Source organism: Macaca thibetana, chromosome 18 (genome assembly GCF_024542745.1).
Source record: "Macaca thibetana thibetana isolate TM-01 chromosome 18, ASM2454274v1, whole genome shotgun sequence".
NCBI lineage: Eukaryota > Metazoa > Chordata > Mammalia > Primates > Cercopithecidae > Macaca > Macaca thibetana.
Genome location: NC_065595.1, coordinates 60,143,955 through 60,171,633, shown reverse-complemented (window position 1 = coordinate 60,171,633; position 27,679 = coordinate 60,143,955). Strand labels below are relative to the sequence as shown.

Sequence of the window (27,679 nt, the reverse complement as noted above, 5' to 3'; positions counted from 1 at the left end):
GTGCCCTCAGCAGAAAAAGAGAATAGATGAGCACACATAGGCTCTTCACTGTCTCAGTCTACAAAGAACCCTTCTCAGTTTTGCTCACGCTTCATTGGCCAGAACTTGCCACATGGCAACGTTTAACCACAGGGGGAGCTAGAAAATATGAGACAGGAGGTGGGATGTTTGCTGAGTATTACTGTCTGTGCCACAAACTTTTTTTTTTTTTTTTTTTTTTTTTTTTTTTTGAGACAGAGTCTCGCTCTGTCGCCCGGGCTGGAGTGCAGTGGCCGGATCTCAGCTCACTGCAAGCTCCGCCTCCCGGGTTCACGCCATTCTCCTGCCTCAGCCTCCCGAGTAGCTGGGACTACAGGCGCCCACCACCGCGCCCGGCTAATTTTTTATATTTTTTAGTAGAGACGGGGTTTCACCGTGTTAACCAGGATGGTCTCGATCTCCTGACCTCGTGATCCGCCCGTCTCGGCCTCCCAAAGTGCTGGGATTACAGGCTTGAGCCACCGCGCCCGGCCAGTGTGCCACAAACTTTATTGCATTGCACCAAGCTTTGTACTGAGTTTTCCTAAAAATTTACACTTTATGGTTGTTTGTGTGATTTTGGCAAGAATCAGTGCAAAATTTATGTCACTCTTAACGAATAACATGTATGTTACTCTCTTAATGAATTCTCCAGTGCATAGACTTTGATTTGAATCATTTAAATGGAACTGAACTGATAGGCAACTTGATGTAACCTTAAGAGAATGATTTTTAAATTTTCCCTTCTCTTTCTGTGACTATAACATATATAAAAACGGCATATAGTATTTGTTTGGTTTAAATAATTGTAAAGTAAACACTTACGGCCGGGCGCGGTGGCTCACGCCTGTAATCCCAGCACTTTGGGAGGCCGAGGCGGGCGGATCACAAGGTCAGGAGATCGAGACCACGGTGAAACCCCGTCTCTACTAAAAATACAAAAAATTAGCCGGGCGCGGTGGCGGGTGCCTGTAGTCCCAGCTACTCAGGAGGCTGAGGCAGGAGAATGGCGTAAACCCAGGAGGCGGAGCTTGCAGTGAGCCGAGATCGCGCCACTGCACTCCAGCCTGGGCGACAGAGCGAGACTCCGTCTCAAAAAAAAAAAAAAAAAAAAAAAAAAAACACTTACGTAACTATTATACAGCCAGGGGCCATAACCCTTTTCACTTGCTGGAATTTGCATATTTCTTTCCTAAGGCTTCTCTTCAGCACTTGCTATTTTATGGGTTTGTATTTTTCTTTACATGGTGACATAAGAGCTGTTTTGAGAAAAGTAACTTCACAGGCAGTTTAGCAAAGTGGTTACGTTCACTCATTCTAGAGAAATACTGCTTGACTTTGAATTCTAGTTCTACCATTTACTAGCTGTGTGAGCTCAGACAAGTTGCTTAACCTCCTTTGTGCCTCATTTGAAAAACTGGGGAAAGAATTCTACTTCCCTTATAGGGTCACTGAGGGTATTAAATGGTCTGATATATGGAAAAAGTTATTAGAACATTGCCTGACACCTAGTAAATGCTCTTTAGTGGTAATAATTGTTATAAAAGTATATAATTGAAAACCATAATTTTATTTTATGTGGAGGTTTTTATATAGAAGTGCCTTTGCTATCAGCATAAAGAATTTTAGATACATCTGTTAGTGTTACTCAGACACTAGAATGGAAGTAAATTGAAGCACAGAATAGGAAATACTGACAATGGTAAAAACAACTAAATATTGACTGTAGATTTTTTTTTTTTTTTTTTTGAGACGGAGTCTTGCTCTGTTGCCCAGGCTGGAGTGCAGTGGCCGGATCTCAGCTCACTGCAAGCTCCGCCTCCCGGATTTACACCATTCTCCCGCCTCAGCCTCCCAAGTAGCTGGGACTACAGGCGCCTGCCACCTCGCCCGGCTAGTTTTTTTTGTATTTTTTAGTAGAGACGGGGTTTCACCGGGTTAGCCAGGATGGTCTCGATCTCCTGACCTCGTGATCCGCCCGTCTCGGCCTCCCAAAGTGCTGGGATTACAGGCTTGAGCCACCGCGCCCAGCCTGACTGTAGATTTCTAAAGGTTGAAAGCACTGCTAAAATTTTTCTTCAAGTTTTATTCTTCAAGACAATACGTTTTCCTCATTAAACTTAAAGTCTGTATATACGAGGATGATCGAATATATTGAATTACTTTACCTTCCTTGAGTATGATCTAATGGAGTTACAGAATCAGAGAGCTGGCAGGGATTGGAACAGTGGCTTTCAAAACTCTTTGACTGTGGTCTGTAGTAATGAATACACTTGATAGCATGACTCAAAACACACACGTATGTCTACATATGTGTGTATATATGTTTACACACATACACATATACCAAATGGAAATGAAATTCCATGATGTGCATATGACTTATGAAATGCAATACATGCTAATATTTTCTAGTTTGTCCTATTCTATTTTTTGTATGGTTTTTAACCTTGTTTTTTAATGAGCTTGCTGTGACTTTCCAAACTTATTTCTGAAATCATGCACGATCCACAGCTTTGTAGTTTGAAAGAGGGAAATGCTGGATTACAGAATGCTGTAAGTCAAATTTCCTAGAAGCAGTGCCTGAGATTCTGACAGAAATGGTTTAGAAAGGAGTGCTCTCAGGTGCGACTTTTAAGGGGAGAGGAAAGCAAACTAGAGAAGAGAAAGCAGCTAAGCAAGAATATGGCTTCAGATGACCATTAGCCTCAGCCTGATCCTGCAGGAAACTCTGGGGCATAAGTGCCCCAAGGGCAATCTTTGGGAGAAAGTTTCAGAGATAAGCAGTTAGCAGCAGCACCAGCACCAGTGGGAGCTGGTAAAAGGGATCCCCAGGGATCTGGATAGGGCACCAACATAACATACTACACAGAATATTGCATCTTCAATTGCTCTGCCCAGTAATTTTTTTATCCGGGTCTTTTTGGGAACCCCTCGATACCAGACTCATCAGGAATCACTAGCCTGATTGTAGATTAAGGTAATGTGTGTGTGTTGGAGTGGGGATGTCTTAGGAAGAAAAGTCACTTGAGTATTATGCAAAAAGTTATTGACTGAACCTGGGAGTCATGGTATAGGTGGAATTTAAGATGGCAATATGTTTTTATTTTTGTTTTTGTTTTTGAGACAGACTCTCACTCTGTTGCCCAGGCTGGAGTGCAGTGGCACGATCTCCACTCTCTGCAACCCCCACCTCCCGGGTTCAAGCGATTCTCCTACCTCAGCCTCCTGAGTAGCTGGGATTACAGGTGTGCGCCATCACACTTGGCTAATGTTTTATGTTTTTGGTAGAGATGGGGTTTCACCATGTTAGCCAGGCTGGTCTCAAAACTCCTGACCTCAAGTGATGCACCCACCTCGGCCTCCCAAAGTGGTGGGATTACAGGCATGAGCCACCGTGCCCAGCTGGCAATATATTTTTATGTGAAGAGTAACATATACATGTTTAATTCTCAAGATAACTCAGTGGCTTTATTGTGTCAGCAACTAATAAGAGCTATAATTTACAGAGCTCTTGTTTTGTATAAGAAATCTATACTAATCACTTTATAGGTGTACATGTTAATATAGCTGTTATTATTCCCATTTTACTACAGGTGAAAACTGAGGCCTACAATGGTTCAGGTACTTTCCCAAGCTTACTCAGCTGGTAAGTTTCAGCGTCAAATTTTGAACTCAAATTGCTTTATTTGTAAGTCTTCTCTCTTAAAAACTACGTTGGCCAGATTTCTTCAAGGTTACCTTTATCAGTTATAGCCCTATAACTCTAAGCAGAATTGGCCATTTCTAGATTAGAAAGTGTTTTGTGTGTTTTGTTTTGTTTTGTTTTGTTTTGTTTTGTTTTTGAGATGGAGTCTCGTTCTGTCGCCTGGGCTGGAGTGCAGTGGCCGCATCTTGGCTCACTGCAAGCTCCGCCTCCCGGGTTCACACCATTCTCCTGCCTCAGCCTCCCGAGTAGCTGGGACTACAGGTGCCAGCCACCTCGCCCGGCTAGTTTTTTGTATTTTTTTTAGTAGAGAGGGGGTTTCACCGTGTTAGCCAGGATGGTCTCCATCTCCTGACCTCGTGATCCGCCCGTCTCGGCCTCCCAAAGTGCTGGGATTACAGGCTTGAGCCACCGCGCCCGGCCTTGATTTTCTTTATAGAGTTTCTTGTTTTCTAAAGACCATGAACTATGTTAAATCAAGTCAGCCTGAAGGCAATCACAATGGAAATATGAATACCCCCTGCAGCTTGTCTTCAAATTCAGATACAATTAATACATAAATTAACAGTGAAATCAAGGTGTGCACAGGTCATCTCCGTATCTGCTCTTGGGTCTCGCCTTTACCTGTATTGAATTAAAGATGATCTCCGTTTCTGGGGTCTGGTTTGCCAGTTCAGACACCCAGCCAAATTGCCCTCTCATCTTCTCCACCAGATAGGCAGTGTCCTCCAAGTGCTTCCGGGTCATCTGGAGAATCTGGCTGTACTGCTGATTGGATACATTGACCAACCTGATGGCCTCGTCTAATTCTGTGTGTAGAGCAGGTACGCCAGGACAGTCTAGCAAAGAAAGTAACGTGGAGAAGGAAAAGGTCCATGAAACTTGGAGGTGGGCGACATGGGCTTATGTCCCAGCCCTTACACTATTTTCCCCTTTTGCCTGTGGGAGTTTTTAGTTATGTCTGTTGTTCTGGAGTAATTACTAATATCGCCTACATCTGTGTCAAACCAGATCCAGTTTAACTGTTAATTATATGGTTTTATGTAACAGAAACTGGGCTGGAGACAGAACTTTTTGTCATAAATTCCACATGCCTACCACCTATATTAAGAAAACATTTGCCAAAACAGATGAAGTCCTTACTATGCCCCTTCTACATCACATCCCATTTATCCCTTAAAAAGGACACTACTGTTTGATTTTGGATGTATATGTCCAGTACCAGTAATCAGTATGGGAAAAGAGGAAAAGAACCACATATAGTGAAGCCACTTAAAATTAAGACCAAAAGTGCATAGTAAATAGTGAAAAAAAAAAAAGATTTGTGATGTTTTGGAAATTAGTTTATATTTATCAATAATGAAATTATAATTACAGTTGCGTTTTTAGTATTAGAACAAAGTAAATCAAAGCTGATTGAAGAGACAAAATTATTATTTGATTAAAGGTATGAGATGTGTTTATAATAGCAAAACCTTGAAAGCAAATGTACTTCAGCTGGGGAATGAATAAATAAATAGTGATCTGCCTACATAGACCAACATACAACAGTGAATTAATGAACTAGAGCAGCACGTATCCACATGGCTAACCCTTGCAAACTACACTGAGTGAAAAGCCACATTGCAAAAGAATACATAAGTAATAATATTTATATTGTTAGGAAAGAAAAATTATCCAGAACTTGGAAATAAGGCAAAAGAATGGCTGCATTTCCTTTCGTTTCTTTTTCTTTTCTTTTCTTTTTTTTCTTTTTCCAAGACAAGTTCTCGCTCTGTTACCCAGGCCAGAGTGCAGTGGCATGATCATAGCTCACTACAGCCTGGAACTCCTGGGCTCAAGTGCTATCTCCACCTTAGCCTCCTGAGTAGCTGGGACTACAGGCTCACACCAGCATGCCCAGCTAATTTTTAATTTTTTTGTAGAGGTGGGGTCTCACTTTGCTGCCCAGGCTTGCATGTCCTTTCAATGTCATACTAAATTATTGTCTAAGAGGTTGACCCAAAGATCACTTCAAGGTCTAAGGAAGAGATCCTTTGTTGTCTTCACTATTTACTATTGATTAGGGCCTGACTCCATGAAATTACCTGTAAATTATGGAATGAAAAGTGGCAAATGTTTGTCTAGTAGAGATGTAAATTATTTTGGTCTGTTAGAAAAGATAATGGCAAAATTTACAGTTTAGTTGCCTTTTCGAATATTAACTAACTTATATCTAATTCCATAATCTTTCAGCATTCTGTCTGTCCTTGACTGTAAGCACTCCAGTCTCTCTTATACTCCTTTGACCCAGCTCTAACGCCCTGCTGGTTCCTTCATTAATAAGTCAAATAGTCAAATTGACATTTGATATGTGCCCATTTCTTTTTTCTTTTTCTTTTCTTTCTTTTTCTTTTTTTATGTTTGAGACAGAGTATCACTCTGTTGCCCAGGCAGGAGTGCAGTGGCACAATCTTGGCTCACTGCAACCTCTGCTTCCTGGGATCAAGTGATTCTTGTGCCTCAGCCTCCCGAGTAGCTGGGACTACAAGTGCACGCTACCATGCCTGGCTAATTTTTGTATTTTTAGTAGAGATGGGGTTTCACCATGTTGACCAGGCTGGTCTCAAACTCCTGGCCTTAAGTAATTGCCCACCTTGGCCTCCCAAAGTGCTGGGATTACAGGCATGAGTGACCACGCCCAGCCAGACATGTGCCCATTTCATGTTTGTATGATGCATTTTTTTTTTTTAATGGAGTCTCACTCTGTGGCCCAGGCTGGAGTGCAATGGTGCGATCTTGGCTCACTGCAACCTCTGCCTCCCGAGTTCAAGCGATTCTCCTGCCTCAGCCTCCTGACTAGCTGGCACTACAGGCACGCACCACCACTCCCAGCTAAATTTTTTTGTATTTTTAGTAGAGACTGGGTTTCACCATGTTAATCAGGCTGGTCTGGAACTCCTGACCTTGTGATCTGCCCACTTTGGCCTTCCAAATTGCTGGGATTACAGGCATGAGCCACCACGCCTGGCTGTATGAAGCGTATTTTTAAGGTTAAAAGTTCTACATTGACAATGCAAAAATCAAAATGTAAAACATTGCTATGTAGGATATAGGCATGTGTATATATTATATGTATAAGGGACATGATATGAGTAGGAAGAAATGCAAGGAAATAATTAATACCAAATTCAAAATAGCACTTTCCTTTTGAGGAGATAAAGTGAATGTGATGTGGAAGGGGACATAGTGGGGCTTTGTCTGTTTTGGTAATGTTCTATTTCTCAATCTAGGTGATTGATAATTTTTTTTTTTTTTCTGAGACAGTCTCGCTCTGTCACCTAGGCTGGAGTGCAGTTGCTCGATCTCGACTCACTGCAACCTCTGCCTCCTGGTTTCAAGTGATTCTTCTGCCTCAGCCTCCGGAGTAGCTGGGATTACAGGTGTGCACCACCACACCTGGCTAATTTTTATATTTTTAGTAGAGACAGGGTTTCACCATATTGGCTAGGCTGGTCTCGAACTCCTAACCTCAAGTGATTTTCCTGCCTCAGCCTCCCAAAGACCTGGAATTACAGGCGTTAGCTACCATGCCTGGCCTATTACATCATTCTTTATATATTTATAATAAAATGCAATTTATAATAACAATTTTAAGCAGTATGGGAGCACATTAGGACATTCTTTACATTTTACCTTTGCAACACTAAACTTTCATTGAATTTGTACTGTATTACCTGATGTATACTGTATCTATTATCTGGTGCATATAGATTATCAGGTGCATTTTAATGTATTATCTGATTTATTCTGTATTATCTTGTGACATTCAAGAATTATTAATAAACTTTTAGCTGGGTAGAAGGAAATAGATGTTGATGATACATAGAGGGATGCTTGAGCGGGACTATTTTCGTAAGAGGTCAGTATATGAAGTGTATATTTTTCTGTTATAAAAACCTCTGCTTCTGTATATAACTTTGCAACTGTGACTTAAAAAACAAATACTTGAATAATGAGAATCACTGATACTTCAGACATTTTATTTAATCTTCAAAAGATGTGTATGAAGCAGATATATTATTCCCACCTTCCAAATGATAAAACAGGCTGAAAGAGTCCTCGAGTCAGCAATTCAGGAGAGAGAGCACTCCTTTTTTATTTTTTTAATTTTATTTATCTATTTATTTATTTTTTCTTTTTTCGAGACAGAGTCTCGCTCTGTGGCCCAGGCTGGAATGCAGTGGCTTGATCTCAGCTCACTGCAACCTCCGCCTCCCAGGTTCAAGCAATTTTTTTGCCTCAGCCTTCTGCGTAGCTAAGATTACAGGTTCATGCCACCACACCCGGCTAATTTTTGTATTTTTAGTAGAACGGGGTTTCGCCATGTTGACCAGGCTGGTCTCAAACTCCTGACCGCAGGTGATCTGCCCACCTCGGCCTTCCAAAGTGCTGGGATTACAGTGTGAGCCACTGCTCCAGGCCAGGAGAAAGAGCACTCTCAACTGCTCAGGTTACCCAGCGAAAAGGTCCAGTTTATAATCAAAGCTACTTGGAGCAATGCTTTCCAAAACCTTTTCTGCCACAAGACATTCTAGATGTCAAATTGTCTAATATACATTCTAAGGCGGGGTAGATGTGCCCATGGCAGAAAATTTGGCCCAAGAGGGATGTGGAGAAGTAGACAAGTCCATTTGTATAATGGACTCTGCTTTCAAAAGAAGGGGGAGAAAAGACCAACTACTGAGGTGGGGAGAGGCTGAGAGAGAATGAAGTGGAAGAGGGAGAGAAAGAACAATCCTTGTTCTTGTTCTGTGGCCCGTGTAACCTGACTCCCTCACTAGCCCAACTAGCCTGAGAATTCAGTGGAAATAAGAACCTAGGCTGGTGATGTTTAAAAAGGAGAAAGGGGCTGGGCGTGGTGGCTCAGGCCTGTAATCCCAGCACTTTGGGAGGTGGAGGCGGGCGGATCACTTGAAGTCAGGAGTTCACCACTAGCCTAACCAACATGGTGAAACCCCATCTCTACTAAAAATACAACAAAGTAGCTGGGCATGGTGGCAGGTGCCTGTAATCCCAGCTACTCGAGAGGTTGAGGCAGCAGAATCACTTGAACCTGGGAAGCGGAGGTTGCAGTGAGCCGAGATCGTGCCATTGCACTCCAGCCTGGGTGACAAAGCGAGACTCTGGCTCAAAAAGAAAGAGAAAGGGAGTGTTGTCCACTCTAAAAAGGTTTAATAACTACTCGAATAATGATCTAATTTAATAGACTCCATTAAATTCATGGTTTTTTTATTTAATTGAATAAAAAATTTAGAAAGGGAACCTTATTCCTTTTGAGTTGGAAAGCATATAGATGTTTAGAACCCCTACAATGCGTTAATTTGCACAATGGAAAGACCTATTTCATAATAGAGAATATTAATATGTAATTTACAGGCTCCTTGAGCAAGGTGATTAAATAAAAGTAATATGTTAAAAAGTCAAATAAATTTTAAAGATGTCTAATACTTTTTAATATATTATATATGCATACATGTACATATGGTCCCCAACTTACAATGGTTCGACTTACAATTTTTCGAACTTATGATGGGTTAACTGTGACATAACCCTATCCTAAGTCAAGGAATATCTTATGGTTAAAAGTTTGGAAAATACAGAAAGAAGTATTTTTTAAAATCATGGTTTTTTTTTGTTTGTTTGTTTTTTTGAGACGGAGTCTTGCTCTGTCGCCCAAGCTGGAGTGCAGTGGCGCGATCCTGGCTCACTGCAAGCTCCGCCTCCTGGGTTCTCGCCATTCTCCTGCCTCAGCCTCCCGAGTAGCTGGAACTACAGGCGCCCGCCACCGCGCCCGGCTAATTTTTTGTATTTTTAGTAGAGACGGGGTTTCACCATGGTCTCAATCTCCTGACCTTGTGATCCGCCCGCCTCGGCCTCCCAAAGTGCTGGGATTACAGGCGTGAGCCACCGCGCCCGGCTAAAATCATGTTTAATCTTAAAACCCAAAGGTAACCTTTACTACTATTGTGGTGTATCTAATGATACTTTAAAAGCCAAATATGTTCATGATATTATGTTGTTTAAGATTGTAACAATTTCTTGGCCGGCCGCTCACGCCTGTAATCCCAGCACTTTGGGAGGCCGAGGTGGGAGGATCACGAGGTCAGGAGTTCGAGACCAGCCTGACCAATATGGTGAAACCCCGTCTCTACTAAAAATACAAAAATTAACCAGGTGTGGTGGCACATGCCTGTAATCCCAGCTACTCAGGAGGTTGAGGCAGCAGAATTGCTTGAACTCAGGAAGTAGAGGTTGCAGTGCGCGAAGATCACACCACTGCACTCCAGCCTAGGTGACAGAAAAGATTGTAACAATTCCATTCTCCCTTTTCTCTGAACAGCAAAATTCGTTGCAAGTTGCTCATTGTTAGATTGAGGGGACAAAGCCAAGGGAGGGACAGGAGTTTCCACTGACTATGCTTTTTGTTCTTTCTGTTGATATAAATTACTCCAGCGGTCTTCACTGTGGGAAGTTAAGGGCACAAGAGCTATTACTTGGTAGTAAACGAATTATAATCTGATTTTTCTGAACATCCTTTATAGCAGGGGTCCCCAACCCCTGGGCCATGGACCCGTACCAGCCTGTGGCCTCTTAGGAAGGGAGCTGTACGTAGGAGGTGAGCGGCAGGTGAGCAAGCATGACTGCCTGAGCCCCGCCTCCTGTCAGATCAGCAGAGGCATTCGATTCTCACAGGAGCACGAACCCTGTTGTGAACTGTGCATGCAAAGGGTCTAGGTTGAACGCTCCTTAGGAGAATAATGCCTGATGATCATCCCCAAACCGTACCCCCTGCCCCACCATCTTTGGAAAAATTGTCTTCCACGAATCTAGTCCCTTGTACCAAAAGGCTGGGGACCACTGTTTTATAGAAGAATTTTGTTAGAACCCAGAGATTATCTTGGGTCCTTTACTTACACATTACTCAACTGAGGCCTAGACAGCATAAATGACTTGCCCAAAATCTCTAGCTAGTGTTGTAGAATTTACTGACATATTGATTTCTGTCCGTCCTGTATCTTCCAATTTCCAACTCTAAGCCATTAGCCACACTTTAAAAATTTCCTTCCCTTAGGGCTTTAGTGAGATAAAATGCAGAAGCATAGGAATCACAAGCTCTTGTTTTATATAAGAAAATTTGTAATTTGGCCCTGGTGGGGTAGGAGGAGTGACTTTAGTTCGAGAAGGAAAAGGGAATGAGGGGAGGGATGGAGGAAATGGAGAATGATTTCCTAAATGGGGAAGGAACTAGAAAGGCCACTCTGAGAGGGAAAAGGATTCCCGGGGTTTGGAAGGAGAAGCCATTTTCCCAATTTAAATGCTAATTAGTTAATTAACCCACCAATGGGAGAGAGCCAATGCCGCTTAAAAAAAAATATTTCACTTGTCTAAACACTGATTTACAGAATGAAAAGGTTTCTTTCATGGTTGGAGGCGGGGATTCTTTTTTTTTTTGCGGTAAGAAGGAAAGAGTTGCCCTAATTTGCTCAAGGTTTTTCTTTTGCGCACAGTAGTGTTTGGTCATTAATCATTTAAAAAAAAAACACACACAAGAACGACAGTTTGTAAACCGGGCCGGGGACGGTGGTTCATGCCTGTAATCCTAGCACTTTGGGAGGCTGAGGTGGGCGGATCACAAGGTCAGGAGTTAGAAACCAGCCTGGCCAATATGGTGAAACCTCGTTTCTACTAAAAATACAAAAAAATTAGCCAGGCGTGGTGGCGCACACCTGTAATCCCAGCTACTCGGGAGGCTGAGGAAGGAGAATTGCTTGAACGCGAGAGGTGGAGGTTGCAGTGAGCCGAGATTGCACCACTGCACTCCAGCCTGGGCAATAGAGCAAGACACCATCTCAAAAAAAAAAAAAAAAAAAAAAAAAAAAAAAAACTACATTGAACGCCCCCATATGGAAATGAGCCTGCAAAAAAGTGCTTGGAGGAGGAAAGCAAATGAATCCACCATGCTTGTGAGAATGAGATTTTGTCCTCTGTCCAGAATACTAAAGAAACCCTAAAAAAATTGTTAGATATGAGTTTTGAATTTCTTTTCAATCAATCAATATGTCAGTATGTTCAATTCTTTGCCTTCTACTTTTAAACTTGATTTCCTCCTAAAGCAACCTTTTTAAATTACCTGCCCCGCCCCGACTCATTCCGATTACCTGCCCTGCCCCGATTCTTTCGGAGTACCTACTCACCCTAATTCGGATTACCTGCTCCACCCGGACTCATTCCGATTATCTGCTCCACCTGGACTCATTCCGATTACCTGCCCCGCCCCGACCCATTCCGATTACCTGCCCCGCCCCGACCCATTCCAAGTACCTACTCACCCTGACTAATTCCAATTACCTGCTCTGTCCTAACCATTCTTCCCGCCAAACCAGTCACCCCATCACTCTCTTTAAATTAGCCAATCGGAATTAGTTTAGCCTGTGCGGTCTAACCCTAGCCAATAGGGGAACGACACAGCAGCAGGGGCCAGAACCCCTTCCCCTCCCTTGTCGAAGTGCGCGCTCACCGTTGTTCCATCTGTAAGGGTGCAACCGTCTATAGAAGTAACTTGCCTTGCTGAGAATTAAAAAGAAAATTTTATATTCGAGTGCTATTTCTTTTGTGGCACCGAAACTTTATAACGAAATGTACCCCAGAACTTAAAGTATAATTTAAAAAAATAGCAAGTATTTACCTTCAGATAGGTGAGCCTGACATTTTTGGCATTTCTCATGAAATTTGAAACACCTCGACAAATTCTGCTCAAGTTCCCCACACAGTCCTCTGTCCTGCCCAGGTAACATCTTTGAAATCAGGCCTCCGTGGTCGGGGGCTACAGGGAACATAACATTTACACGTTAGTGTCTAAGAGTTTGCACTGTAAAGAAGTGAAGACAATGCCACTGCTTTTTCTTACCGGTGCTTTCAAAATCTTTTTCATGTATGTATGTATGTATTTATTTAATTTATTTATTTTTGAGACAGTTTTGCTCTGTTGCCCAGGCTAAAGTGCAGTGGCGGGATCTTGGCTCACTGCAACCTCTGCCTCCCAGATTCAAGTGATTCTCCTGCCTCAGCCTCCCAAGTAGCTAGGATTACAGGTGACAGCCACCACACCCAGCTAATCTTTGTACTTTTAATAGAGATAGGGTTGCACCATGTTGTCCAGGCCGGTTTCTTGAACTCCTGACCTCAAATGATCCACCCGCCTCGGCCTTCCAAAGTGCTGGGATTACAGACATGAGCCACCGTGCTGGGCCCTTTTTCCTATATTTAGACACAGAAACGCATGTTGGTGCAATAATTTCCTAGGACAACTGAACATCTATTAAAAATTGCACATACTCTTGAATCCAAGAATCTCATTACTAGACATTTATTATTAGTATATACACAAATATATTAATGCATGTAATTTTATTTTCTAGGAGGAGTCATGAAGAATTATTAACAACTATCTTTTAGAAGAGGGACTAGATAAGGTAGGAGAGGGCAGCTTTTGTTAATTTTGTTCTTTTATATGTTTTAAAAATCGTATGTCTTACTTATATCATTAGTATTTCTGATGTCAATAGGATTAAGTAAATAGGTGACTGTAAGCAACTTTTTCTCTTGGATTTTTCTGTATTTTAAAAAACGCTTTAATAATTTTTTAAGCTATAATTGGGAAGAAGTTTCAAAGATATTAGAAATGTCTGTTTCTTAAAGTGGGTGATAAGTGGTTATTTTATTACTATTCTATTTTTGCATTTGTCATGTGTGTGTATGTATATATATATACACACATATGTGTGTATGTGTGTGTGGAGATGTACATACTGTTATGAACAGTGGGTCAAAGATTTAGGAAAATACCTAAAGCAGATCACGTTTTGAGAAGTTTTTTCCCCTAGGAGAATTAATCCATATAAAAATGTGTAAAAGAGAAGTCTATCCAACAGATAACTGGCAGTTCCCGATAGAGTATTTGACATTAAGAAACATGTATTACTAATTTACAACCTGATGATCTTCTGTTAGATTAAATCCTCAGCATTTAAAAATGAAACATTTTATTTTGACATAAATTGCAATGTCCATAGTTTAAAAACAGCGAAGCGTTGTTCGATAGAATGGCATGGAAGGCACCCATCCCCTTTGGTGACTAGAAAGTCAATTTCTCCCAGCTGCTTTCCTGGACCCTCTTCTTTGCCCTGCATAGCCCCCTGTGAGAATTTCCACTGTAGAACTGATTCCCGCTTAATGCAGTGTTTGCTTTCTTATCTTTCCCATTAGACTCTAAGCCTCTTGAGGGAAGGGACTTGGTCTTGCCATTTTAATCTTGTCATTCTTCATTACCTTCTTCTGCCATTTTACCCACGATATGGTGATGTAATTGTTCACTAATCTGTTTTCCTTTCTCTGGACTGAGTTCTTGGAAGTCAGAGGCTGTGTCATAATCATCATTTTATCTCTAGCATCTAGATTAATACCTGGTACGTACACCAAGGATGACAAATTCTAGGCCCATATGACACTAATTCCCCATCCTGCACCCAGAGCACAATCTGTCACCTCACTTAGTCTAGCCTTGACAGAACCTCAGAACCCTTCCAGGGAGCTACTTCCAGTGCAGTGGCTGAGATAAATCATCTACTCTCCCACCTGCCTGTCTGTTTTTCCCATGTGAAAATTAATGTCCACTAATTCTCTCTTAAGGATTAGAAACAGGTCTGCTGGCCCCCTGCACTGGTCAAGCTACAGTAGAACATGATCTCATCTGTTCTTTCCAGGGATTCATAAGACAAGTGAAGACAATTCCAAGAGCTACTTTCCTGGACCTATTCACTTTCAACAGATTCAGGAACTGAGGTCCAGAAAGACCAAGGTAGGAAAGAAATTTGAGACCAAAATGAGCCTATACTCAAAAAAACAAAAATAACATTGATTATCAAGATATTTCTGATTCTTTTTATTTTCGCTCTCCTTTTCTTGGTGTTCATAATTCAGTTTTGGCTATTTTTCTGATTTTGGCCCTTTAAACAATCATGACCAATAAGGCCCATCCATGAAGGTTGCCACACAGAACTTGCTCAGCAAATGTTGGTCAGTTACTATTATTATTAACTCTGTTACAGCTACCACAGATTCAGTGGCTTGAAACAGCACAAATTCATTATTGTTTGGTCTTTTAGGTCAGAAGTCTGAAGTGGGTCTCACTGGGCTAAAATCAAGATGTCATCTGTTACAAAAAAAAAAAAAAAAATGCAAAAATTAGCTGGGTGTGGTGCCACGCACCTGTAGTCCCAGCTACTCAGGTGACTGAGACTCTGTTTCAAAAAAATAAAAAATATAAAAAATAAGATGTCAGTAGGGCTAGGTTTTTGGGTGGCTCTAGAGGAGAATTCATTTCTATACCATTTCCAGTTCCTCAAGGCCACCTACATTCCTTGGCTCATGGCCTCCGTCCTCTGTCTTCAAGGCCATCAAAGTAGAGCCAAGTCCTTCTCTTGGGGCCACTGCAATTAATTCTTTTCTGCCTCCTTCTTCCACTTTTAAGGACCCTGTGATTACATTGAATCCATCAGTTGAGGCCGGGTACGATGGCTCATGCCTGTAATCCCAACACTTTGGGAGGCTGAGGTGGGCGGATCATTTGAGGTCAGAAGTTCGAGACCAGCCTGGACAACATGGTGAAACCCTGCCTCTAGTCAAAATACAAAAATTAGCCAGGCATGGTGGTGAGTGCCTGTAATCCCAGCTACTCAGGAGACTGAGTCAGGAGAATGGCGTGAACCCGGGAGGTGGAGGTTGCAGTGAGCCAAGATCACGCCACTGCACTCCAGCCTGGGCAACAAAGCAAGACTCTGTCTCAAAAAATCAATAAATAAAAATAAAGTCGGTTGATTAACAAATTTGTTTTTTCCATCTGCAACCTTACTTTGCCTTTGCCACCTAACATAAATTCACAGGTTCTGGGGATTAGGGTGGATGTTTTGGGCAGTCATTATTTTGCCTACCACAAGGGGCAAAACTCAAAGTCATTAGGCAGATTTTCTAGGGGCAGTAAGCTTACTCCTCACCAACTACCTGTCCAGAAAAGTGATGGAAACCACATTCAAGTGCCGTAGAGCCCATGTCCGACTATATCTTGAGAAACAGTCCACATTTGCTCATCTGGGAAGACCGTGTCTCCTCTGCAGTGAGCGTCTGTGCACTGTCTGGCTGGGGAGGGATGCTGGAGAAACAAGAGTGCAGCAGAGTAAACAGACTTTTTGGTTTGCTATTTTGTTTTTTTCTTTAACATTTGCATTCCTAGGGGACCTTGGCTTTTCAGGTCATCACTGAGATGGAAGTGGCACGGAGGGGCTGGGGAGGGTGTGTGTGAGGCAGCTGAGAGTAGGGTTGGCCCCCAGCTGTGTGAATGAGAAGGCAATGGTGGCAGACAGTGGTAACCCATGTTCGTAGCTGGTGTGTGGAAGAGGGTTACAGTGGTTGGCACATTATCTAGACTCTGGCATGTCTGAATCACTACTGACAGTCCTGTGCACATGGAAATATAAGCAATGCTTGTGTAAGGCCGCTACACAACATGGAGGGGAGGAACCCTTTTGTTCTAATGAACACATTCTCAATGTTATTCCAAGACAGTTGATATCCATTTAAACAGTCAGGCTTAAATCACTTGATACCACCCAGCCTGGATAGATTTCGTCTACTCGCCTGGTGTTTATCCTGAATATTTGATGAATTTGGAACCTCAGAATGGAATACCAGACGAAATACTTGACTTATAAAAAGAGTCCACTGGACTCTGAAATAGAACCCAACAATTCCAGTAATGATGCCTGTTCTCTGTTCATGGAACGATGGGACCTGAAGGATGTAATGCATTGTTTCCTAGCTTCAGTTTCTGAAAAGTAAACCTCTCCTATGCAGAGGCCAGTTATGTAATCTCATGGCGATTTCGAGAATCTGATTCAGTTGTTGCCAGCTACAACATTTTTTTCAATATAATTGAAAAATAGTCAGATAGGGTCAGGCGTGGTGGCTGGCTGGGTGTGGTAGCTGGCTGGGTGTGGTGGCTCACGCATGTAATTCCAGCACTTTGGGAGGCCAAGGCAGGCAGATCACCTGAGGTCAGGAGTTCGAGACCAGCCTGGCCAACATGGTGAAACCCTGTCTCTACTAAAAATACAAAAATTAGTCAGGCGTGGTGGTGGGCACCTGTAATCCCAGCTGCTCGGGAGGCTGAGACAGGAGAATTGATTGAACCCAGGGGCCAGAGGTTGCAGTGAGCTGAGATCGCACCAGTACACTCCAGCCTGGACAACAGAGCAACACTCCATCTCAAAAAAAGAAAGAGAAAAACAGATAGAAAGAGCCCATTTTATTTTTCATCTCAAAGGAGAGCAGCCTTCAACCTGGCTTAGTGGTCAATACAATAACAAAGGAAATGCAGATCCTACACTTGACCCTCGTGGCAACTCTCATTTCTCGAATGCTGTATCTACTTTACTCCATAGAAGCCCACAGAAGATATCTCCTGCCTGGAAACATAAAGCAACATTGTGTCTCCAACATGGAATGCCATGAGGCATGATTACTATTGGTAGAAGGCAATTCTTATCTAATATTTCTGTAGTTTGGGGTTTGTGAGCATTTTCGGTGGTTTTATGCATACGCTTTATGATTTAAGGAATGATTGTAGTGATTCAGAGGAGGGCACTAAATTGCTCTGGTTATATGTCAGAGTGGGCTTCTTCTCAAACTGGGAGTTGAGGATTTCAGATCAATTTTACAGAAACTCTCTGATGCTTTAGCAGAATAGAGCTGAGCATCTACATGAGCTTTAATAAATGAGAGAAATGGCCAGGCATGGTGGCTCACATCTGCAATCCCAGCACTTTGGGGGCACAATGTAGGTAGATCACCTGAGGTCAGGAGTTTGAGACCAGCCGGGCCAAGATAGTGAAACCCCTGTCTCTATTAAAAATACAAAAATATTAGCCGGGCGTGGTTGTGCACACCTGTAGTCCCAGCTACTCGGGAGGCTGAGGCAGGAGAATTGCTTGAACCTGGGATCAGAGGTTGCAGTGAGCCAAGATCGCACCACTGTACTCCAGGCTGGGAGGCAGAGCAAGACTCTGTCACAAAATGAAATAAATAAACAAATAATAAATGAGGGAACTGCTTTTTTTTTTTTTTTTTTTTTTTTTTAAGTTCTCAACCTATTAGCATTTTTTCTTTCTGCTTTGAAAATTTGCTCTAGAAAGAGTTCAGTTCTCAACAATGATGGAAGAGGGATGGTGTTTAGCAGACTTCAAAGCTTCTTTTAAGAGGCTCTGAAACATTTTCCATAAATTATCTCTTCAAGAAACACCATACAATGTGACTTGGCCGGGCGCGGTGGCTCAAGCCTGTAATCCCAGCACTTTGGGAGGCCGAGACGGGCGGATCACGAGGTCAGGAGATCGAGACCATCCTGGCTAACACGGTGAAACCCCGTCTCTACTAAAAAATACAAAAAACTAGCCGGGCGAAGTGGCGGGCGCCTGTAGTCCCAGCTACTTGGGAGGCTGAGGCAGGAGAATGGCGTGAACCCGGGAGGCGGAGCTTGCAGTGAGCTGAGATCCGGCCACTGCACTCCAGCCTGGGCGACAGAGCATGACTCCGTCTCAAAAAAAAAAAAAAAAAAAAAAAAAAAAAAAACAATGTGACTCAGAAATGTCTACCATTTCTGAAGCTAAACAAAACTTGACTTTGGTATAGACCTCTAAGTAAAAGTTATCTTTTAATACTTGCCTTTGTCTTGTTTTGGTAAATCTTCTATTGCCTTCAGTGTCTTCGTAATTGTTTCACTGACACTTTCATAAATAGAGACACTGAAATTACAAAACAGCTGGAAGAAGTTGGGAATGTCCCAATGTTGCTCAAGATCTGCTTTGGTCATTGGCTCTTTAGAGAAAGCTGGAAAAAAGTAATGCTCAGTTAGGTCTGTATCTGATATGAAATGTGATTGAAAAGTCTGGTCAAATTCTTGCTGCATCTGTCTGAAGACGTTAAAACTCCTATCGAAGAGAGAATTCACATCCACAGTCAACTGGCTGAACACATCTTCCATTTGGGTCAATTGTGCATCTTCCTCAATGAGCTTTTCACTGATGGGGAGATCTTTTTCATTATCTTCATGGAAAGGAAATAGAAATTGATATATCTTCTGGAAAAACTGTTCAATCTGTGGAATAGAGTAGGGGACAGAAATGGAATAAAAAATTACTTTCTTTCTGGACCCTTCCTTTCTTTCTTTCTTTTCTTTCTCTTTCTTTCTTTCTCTTTCTTTCTTTTTCTTTCTTTCTTTCTCTCTCTCTCTTTCTTTCTTCTTTCTTTCTCTTTCTTTTTGTTCTTTCTTCTCCTTTCTCTCTTTCTCTTTCTTTCTTTCTTTCTTCCTTTCTCTCTCTCTCTTTTCTTTCTTTTTTATTTGAGATGGAGTCTTGTTCTGTCGCTCAGGCTGGAGTGCAATGGCACCATGCCGGCTCACTGCAACCTCCGCCTCCTTGGTTCAAGCAATTCTTCTGTCTCAGCCTCCCGAGTAGCTGGGATTACAGTCACACACCGCCATGCCTGGCTAATTTTTTTTTTTTTTTTTTTTTGTATTTTAGTAGATGCAGGGTTTTATCGTGTTGCCCAGGTTGGTCTCAAACTCCTGAGCTCAGGTGATCCACATGCCTTGGCCTCCCAAAGTGCTAGGATAACAGGGGTGAACCACTGCACCCGGCCCTGGACCATTTCTTATTGCAAATTTTAAAGTCAACTTACAGTAGTCATTTCAAATCAAGAATAATTCTTGGCAAGCTAGGATGAGGCAATGAACTTTAAGATAATTTCTTAACCCTCTTATACCTGACTTTGCCTTTGCCTATGGAAACAGGATCTGAAATTTCTCCTGGTTTACATTTGCCCACCAATAACCTAAAAAGGTCAAGTTTTCACTTTGGGAGGCCAAGGCGTATGGATCACCTGAGGTCACCAGCCTGGCCAACATGGTAAAACCCTGTCTCTACTAAAAATATAAAAATTAGCTAGGTGTGGTGGCAGGTGCCTGTAATCCCAGCTACTTGGAAGGCTGAGGCAGGAGAACCACTTGAACCCAGGAGGTGGAAGCTGCTGTGAACCAAGATGGCACCACTGCCCTCTAGCCAGGGCAAAGGAGCCACACCCCATCTCATGAAAAATATAAAGAAAAGAATTTGGGTGGGTTGTCTGCCTCTCCCTCTTCCAGCTTCTGTTTACTTGACTCTTCATCCACAAAAACGAACCTTTAAAGCCCCAAGAAATTTTCATAAGATCACACAACTGACCCAGATGGGAATGGTCCCCAAATCTCCTGACTTCCTGCTGCTGCTCATTACGCCATATTCTGGTGTATTAGCAGGTGACAGTGGCTCTAAAAATAGAGCAGATGCAATTAATAGTGGAGGCAAATTAACTTGGCGCATTCATTATCTTAGTAGTTGCTCCCTTTGTAATTAAGTATGGCATTGCCAAGCCAGGAACGTATTCTAATTAGTATGTGCTCTAATATGGAGCGTGAAATTCCACTCAATTTTGTATTCAGCTCACTTCTTGAAGGGGGAGGAAAATCTAGCCTAATTGGAGCCGTTAGTGGGGCAGAACTCATCCTATTCAGGTCACCACCCTCTGTGATCCCTCTGCTCAGAAGATAACCAAAGGGGACAAAAAAGAAAATATGCCAGTCCTACAGAACATACATGGGTCGGGCGAAAGGGGACATGAAAGGGTGTGTGTGTGTGTGTGTGTGTGTGTGTGTGTGTGTTATGCATAAGGGGCAAGCATGTTGAAGGTGACATTTGGGAGGCAGAGAATATCTTTAAATATTTGGCCTCCAGAAGGAAAAATTAATGTGGATTGAAATCAGAGACTGCAATGCTATGATTCCAAATGCGATTTGGTAAACATTTACTGGATGCCACCAATGAGCAAATGAAGACAAATAAGATATGATCCCTGCCTTCAGAGAGCTTACTATCTAGTGGGAACATGTTCACAAATAACAAAACAAGGTAGAAAGCCAGGATATTTTAAGAGATGCATTCAGTGTCCACTGAATGGATGCTCTACCTTATAAATCACGTATACACAGGTGATGGGATGTAAGCATTAGTATTAGATTCTGGAAAGCAAAAGGCCTCTGTTCTAAACATTAACATAAAGTAATAAAATAGTAAGCTGAAACAGGTGCCTTAAGAACTGTGAAATCAGGCCGGGCGCGGTGGCTCAAGCCTGTAATCCCAGCACTTTGGGAGGCCGAGACGGGCGGATCACGAGGTCAGGAGATCGAGACCATCCTGGCTAACACGGTGAAACCCCGTCTCTACTCAAAAAATACAAAAAACTAGCCGGGCGAGGTGGCGGGCACCTGTAGTCCCAGCTACTCGGGAGGCTGAGGCAGGAGAATGGCGTAAACCCGGGAGGCGGAGCTTGCAGTGAGCTGAGATCCGGCCACTGCACTCCAACCTGGGCGACAGAGCCAGACTCCGTCTCAAAACAAAACAAAACAAAAACCTGTGAAATCTTGAGCTCTCTTTTTCTTTTACCTTATTTTTCACAGAGGACCAACTAGGTTGGCAGGTTGTATAAATTCTCATGCAGTTATTTTCCAGGCAAGACCTGCATTCATCCCAGGAATCTGCCAAAGACACCTGGCATAGCCTTTCTTCTTCCTCCAGATGTTCTTGAACTTCATTCAGAAGTTTCAGGGCCTCCTAATTAAAAGTAGAAACAAAAGTCCAATTTCCATTTCATGATCTATGTGCACCTTAATTGATTTCACCCCTTGAAATGTGCACATTCTAAACTGCTTTTTCATTCTTTCTCCTTCAGGTGCCTCGCAGCTATCAGATCTCCTCCAAAGCTTTCTGTTTAGTTTAAGAAAAGAGTGCTGATTGATCCCTACTGAAGATTGTAAATCTTATTCATCTGTTCATTCATTTGTTCATTAAGTATTTACTGAGTGTTTGCTATGTGACAAACATTACTCTAGGTGTGGGTGACCTGACAACGAAGATGCCATCCCGATCTGGGAACAATTGTGATTTACCTATTTACTGGGAAGTTTGTCTTCAATTCTCGTCCACTGGGGCATGGGGAAAGAGGGCTTTACACTTTATAAAGCTGGCACATTTTATTTCTTTCATTTATGCTGTCTTAGTTGTTGTATATGCTTAAACATTGCAAGAAAGTGCATTCTTGTATGTCAAATTAAATGTTCCCGTTGAGTTATATTCTAATTGCAGAGATGCCATCCTGCATCTCTGCAATTAGAATGTAATATAATAAATATATTATATTTCTATATAATGTAATATTAAATAAATATAAATGGGAATATAAACAAGCCTTTGTTCTTCTTGTTTATATTCCCAGCGCTCCCCCTTGTGGTGCTTGCTGTACTTGGCCAAGTCCTGCTCTGGGTGGTGAGGAGCCCAGCAGCGGTGGCACCTGTCCCTGCCAGCCTCAGCCTTGCCCCTGGAGTGCCTCATGGGTCAGCACTATGGTGCAACAGAACCTTCTTCCTGTGCCCCTGCCTAAACCTCTGGCTTCCCTGCAAGTTTGGACTTCTGCACCCCAGCCCCCTACATGCCGAGATATTGTGCAGGGGAATTAAGTGAGTATAGTGGATCTGGCCATAAGAAGAGAGCCTCAGAGCTAATGGAAATGACCCTTTCCTGGAGTATTAAGCCCAAAGAATCACCTGGGCACTGACAGTCTTCCACATCTTCTCTGCCTGGCTAGGATTTGTCAGCTGCTCTCACTGTAAAGTTCAGCTGCTAAGCCAGGTAGCATTTGCTATGATCCACATAAGAAAACTACCAGGGCCCCAGCTTGCCAAATACACATTTTGACCCAGACAGGAGTGTGTGTGTGTGTCCTTGGACTTTGCAGAACAATTTTGGAATCTTATATCTTTTTTTTTTTTTTTTTTTTTGAGACAGAGTCTGGCTGTGTCACCCAGGCTGGAGTGCAGTGGTGCAATCTCAGCTCACTGCAACCTCCATCTCCCAGATTCAAGTGATTCTCCGGCCTCAGCCTCCCGAGTAGCTGGGACTACAGGTGCGTGCCACCATGCCTGGCTAATTTTTGTATTTTTAGTAGAGATGGGGTTTCACCATGTTGCCCAGGCTGATCTCGACCTCCTGGCCTGAAGTGATCTGCCCACCTTGGCCTCCCAAAGTGCTGGGATTACAGGCATGAGCCACTGCACCCAGCTGAATCTTACATCTTAAAGTGGTTGTTTTTCAGCAGGGTACGGTGGCTCACGCCTGTAATTCCATCACTTTGGGAGGCCGAGGCGGGTGGATCACCTGATGTCAGGAGTTTGAGACCAGCCTGACCAACGTGGTGAAACCCTGTCTCTACTATAAATACAAAAATTAGCTGGTCGTGATGGTGGGTGCCTGTAATCCCAGCTACTTGGGAGGCTGAAACAGGAGAATTGTTTGAACCCGGGAGGCGGAATTTGCAGTGAGCCAATATCACACCATTGCACTTCAGCCTGGGGAACAAGAGTAAGACTCTGTGTCAAAAACAAAAAAAAAGGCCGGGCGCGGTGGCTCAAGCCTGTAATCCCAGTACTTTGGGAGGCCGAGGAGGGTGGATCACGAAGTCAGGAGATCGAGACCATCCTGGCTAACATGGTGAAACCCCGTCTCTACTAAAAATACAAAAAACTAGCCGGGCGTGGTGGCGGGCGCCTGTAGTCCCAGCTACTCGGAGGCTGAGGCAGGAGAATGGCGTAAACCCGGGAGGCGGAGCTTGCAGTGAGCCGAGATCGCGCCACTGCACTCCAGCCTGGGTGACACAGCGAGACTTCGTCTCAAAAAAAAAAAAAAAAAAAAGGTTGTTTCTCCAAGGCAAGTAACAATACCTCCAGGATCTTCTCAATTAGTCCCAATTTTACATATTCTGCTCATTGTCCTCTTAAGCCAAAATCCTAATATTCCCAATTCCAAACTACAGTGACTGTGTACCCTTGGGCAAATTACTTAATACGTATAAGCCTTAGTCTCCTCATTTGCAAATAAGAATAATAGGAATAGGCCGGGCGCGGTGGCTCAAGCCTGTAATCCCAGCACTTTGGGAGGCCAAGGCGGGCGGATCACAAGGTCAGGAGATCGAGACCACAGTGAAACCCCGTCTCTACTAAAAATACAAAAAATGAGCCGGGCGCGGTGGCGGGCGCCTGTAGTCCCAGCTACTCAGGAGGCTGAGGCAGGAGAATGGCGTAAACCCAGGAGGCGGAGCTTGCAGTGAGCCGAGATCGCGCCACTGCACTCCAGCCTGGGCAACAGCGTGAGACTCCGTCTCAAAAAAAAAAAAAAAAAAAAAAAAAAGAATAATAGGAATAATAGTATCTACTTCGCGGCCGGGCGCGGTGGCTCAAGCCTGTAATCCCAGCACTTTGGGAGGCCGAGACGGGCGGATCACGAGGTCAGGAGATCGAGACCATCCTGGCTAACACGGTGAAACCCCGTCTCTACTAAAAAAATACAAAAAACTAGCCGGGCGAGGTGGTGGGCGCCTGTAGTCCCAGCTACTCGGGAGGCTGAGGCAGGAGAATGGCGTAAGCCCGGGAGGCGGAGCTTGCAGTGAGCTGAGATCCGGCCACTGCACTCCAGCCTGGGCGACAGAGCGAGACTCCGTCTCAAAAAAAAAAAAAAAAAAATCTCAAACCCCAGTTTTCTTAGCTATAAAATGAAAGTAGTGGTTTACCCAGATGTTTAAAGCATTCCATGTGACAATGTGTTTGGTGAAGAGTGTATTACTGCTATCTAGTGTCTCTATTCCCAGATGGCCAGGCTCACAAGCCCACCAGGGAAGATCCCAGCTGGAGGGGCTTCCACATTTTCCTGATGAGGAGTTATTTTAGATTTCCTCAAAACCTTTTGATTGCTGCCAAAAGGGAGAAGTGTTTGCAGCTGCTGGTCCTGCATTCTCCTTTCCTTGCCAGAACCCTGACTGACTCAGGGCAGTAGGTGGGGCTGCAACATCAACCAGTCCGGTGACAGGCTGACACGCAGCTTTGGGGTCAGCCTGTCACACTACCAGGCTCCAGTTGCTTAATGGACTCCCAGAGGCCATGATGCTCAGTAGTAAAAAGATGCAAGCAGCAATCTGAAATTCAGTGGCCCCCAACTTTATAGATAGAGGGATAGTTGGAAAATATTAGAACTTCCACTTGTATTTTTAAATTAAAAATCTGACTGGGGTGGGGGTATGGGGCATTGTTTAATATGTATAGACTTTCAGTTTTTGCAAGATGAAAAGATTTCTGGAGATTGGTTGCATGACAGTATGAATGTATTTAACACTACTGAATGGTACACTTAAAAATGGTTATTATGGTAAATTTTGTTATACGTATTTTACAACTTAACGTTTTTCAAAAAATAAAAATAAATTTAAAAAGTAATTTACTCTTGGCTGGGCGCAGTGGCTCACGCCTGTACTCCCAGCACTTTGGGAGGCCGAGGTGGGCGGATCATGAGGTCAGGAGATCAAGACCACCCTGGCTAACACGGTGAAACCCCATCTTTACTAAAAATACAAAAAATTAGCCGGGCGTGGTGGCGGGTGCCTGGAGTCCCAGCTACTGGGAGGCTGAGGCAGGAGAATGGTGTGAACCCAGGAGGCGGAGCTTGCAGTGAGCCAAGATCGCGCCACTGCACTCCAGCCTGGGCGACAGAGCAAGACTCCGTCCCCTCTGCCAAAAAAAAAAAAAAGTAATTTACTCTCAATATTAAAATTGGAAACATTTTCCAAATTATTTTTGTTACAGTTTTAATTTCCTCTTTGATTTAAGGGTAATGTTTGAAGATAACCTTTTTTAAAAAAAGTCATTGTTTTGAGTGTGATGTTAATTATTAATGTCATTAAACTGCAAGTTATTCAATGTTTATAGTTTAGAAATTTACTGAACTTTATACTGTAGCATAGGAACAATTTTTTACATCTTCCAAAGACGTTTGAATATGTGTTCTTCATTGATAAAATATGTAGTTCAAGCTATAGCTATTAAATAAAGCTATTTGATTTTGAAAAAGTGAATTAGGCTGATGCATTATTGGATATACATGGTACTCTCTTGAGATGCATATGTTAGATATCGTATGTGCCCAACTGTATGTGATGACTTTGGGAAAGAGGGGATCCTCTACATTCCAGAAGAATCGACTATAGTTCCCTTGCTCTGTGCACATGCAGCCAATTGTAATGAGTTGCCATGTAAGAGAACTCAGGTAGACTGATGGATTTTATTATCTAGTTTTAACTAAACCAACCTTCACTAAATGCACAGCATGGTTAACAAGATTCTTGAAAAAAAAAAAAATTGGCAGATTTTAAAAAATGAATAATTTAAGCTCAAGTGGACCAAAAGCAACATGGCAGAGCTGACACTTGATCATTATGAGCTCTTTATTGGCCATGTGACAATGGAAAACTATGGTGATCTAATCAGATCTGGCAAGTCAACTAAAAGTTTCAAAATATTTAGAAGATTATTTGAAATGTGGACTTACATCCACACTCGCTAGTGGTGAATCCCACCTCACATACATATTGTGTCTTGAGATATTAAGGGTAGCAATTTATATATCTAATTTATAAGTAAGTTAATATGCATATATTTAGGAGTGAGTGCTAACACATTTTTTAGTCATAGGAATGAGAGACCAAAAAACTCTGGGCCAGGCACGGTGGCCCATGCCTGTAATTCCAGCACTTTGGGAGGCTGAGGCAGGTGGATCGCTTGAGCCCTGGAGTTCGGAACCAGTCTGGCCAGCATGGTGAAACCCCATCTCTTCTAAAAATACAAAAATTAGCCAGGCGTGGTGGCGGGAGCCTGTAATCCTAGCTACGAGGGAGGCTGAGGCAGGAGAATCGCCTGAACCCAGGAGGCCAAGGTTGCAGTGAGCTGGGATCAACTCCAGCCTGGGTGACAGAGCGAGTCTTTGTCTCAAAAACAAAACCAAAACAGAACAAAAAAACAATTCTGGAGACCACTGATCTAGTAAAAAACACTCTTCAAATACTTTTGACTCAATATCCTAACTCAGAAGAGACCAAGAATAATCCATTTTTGAGAAAGCAGCGCTTAAACAGAGATGACTCCCCCAGACTCCGGTTTGGAGTCTTGCAGAAGCCTATCCTACACGAAATATGTTCTTCAAGGAAGTCTGAAGCTTCCCTCAAACTTTTCCTCTAATAAAAGCAGCTACCCATAAAATGTGTTATTAAGGAAAGCAAGTAATTCATCAAGAGCACTAACAAGTATAATATTTCCGGTCCAGATCTGTGTAAGAACAGATATTATTTTCAATGACTGTACCTGCTTTTCTTCTCTGCATTTCATCAGGGTGCTCATTAGATTGGTGTGTTCCTTCTCTTTTCTTTCCATCATGATTTTCATTTGCTTAATACCAATCAAAGCCTTCTTCACCTCTTCATCTGTGTCTACCTCCCCCACCTCAGAAAAACCTAAAAGACACGTGGCAATTTTTTCTTTGAGATCTGATCAGATTACAAAACACCGAGTTCACCAGTCTTTCATGTCTCCTAAAGATAGGCTTCACTGTTCTTTTATAGGCTCATATTCTGAAAGCAGATCATAATGAATTAGCTGTCAGCTGCCACATGGACCATACCTTCTGTTCCTCACTTGTAAGCTCCTAAACAGAGTTCACTGAACCTCATTCTTGTCAGTTTGCTCAGGCCCTGTTTTCATTTATCCATTTTTTTCTTTCATTTAAGACTCAAGTGTGTTTATATTAGATAAAATTTCGCATTTTCTTCACAATTTATAGTAAGCGCCCAACTGGGGACCTCAAACAGAGTCAGCAATTTCTCTTTCTTTCAGCTTCA

The 27,679-nt window shown here is 42.8% G+C and overlaps 1 protein-coding gene across 2 annotated transcripts in view; it reads right to left on the bottom strand.

The window, feature by feature from the left end:
• Positions 1-27,679, bottom strand: part of CLUL1 (clusterin like 1) — a 58,217-nt gene that overhangs the window by 6,197 nt on the left and 24,341 nt on the right. For both annotated transcript variants that reach the window (XM_050767654.1, XM_050767653.1), the window contains exons 3-7: positions 27,147-27,295; positions 21,355-21,522; positions 18,542-18,974; positions 12,453-12,590; positions 4,349-4,563 (exon numbers count right to left, since the gene is read on the bottom strand). In XM_050767654.1, the coding sequence (XP_050623611.1) occupies positions 4,349-4,563; positions 12,453-12,590; positions 18,542-18,974; positions 21,355-21,522; positions 27,147-27,295 (1,103 nt within the window). The remainder of the gene's footprint in view (positions 1-4,348; positions 4,564-12,452; positions 12,591-18,541; positions 18,975-21,354; positions 21,523-27,146; positions 27,296-27,679) is intronic.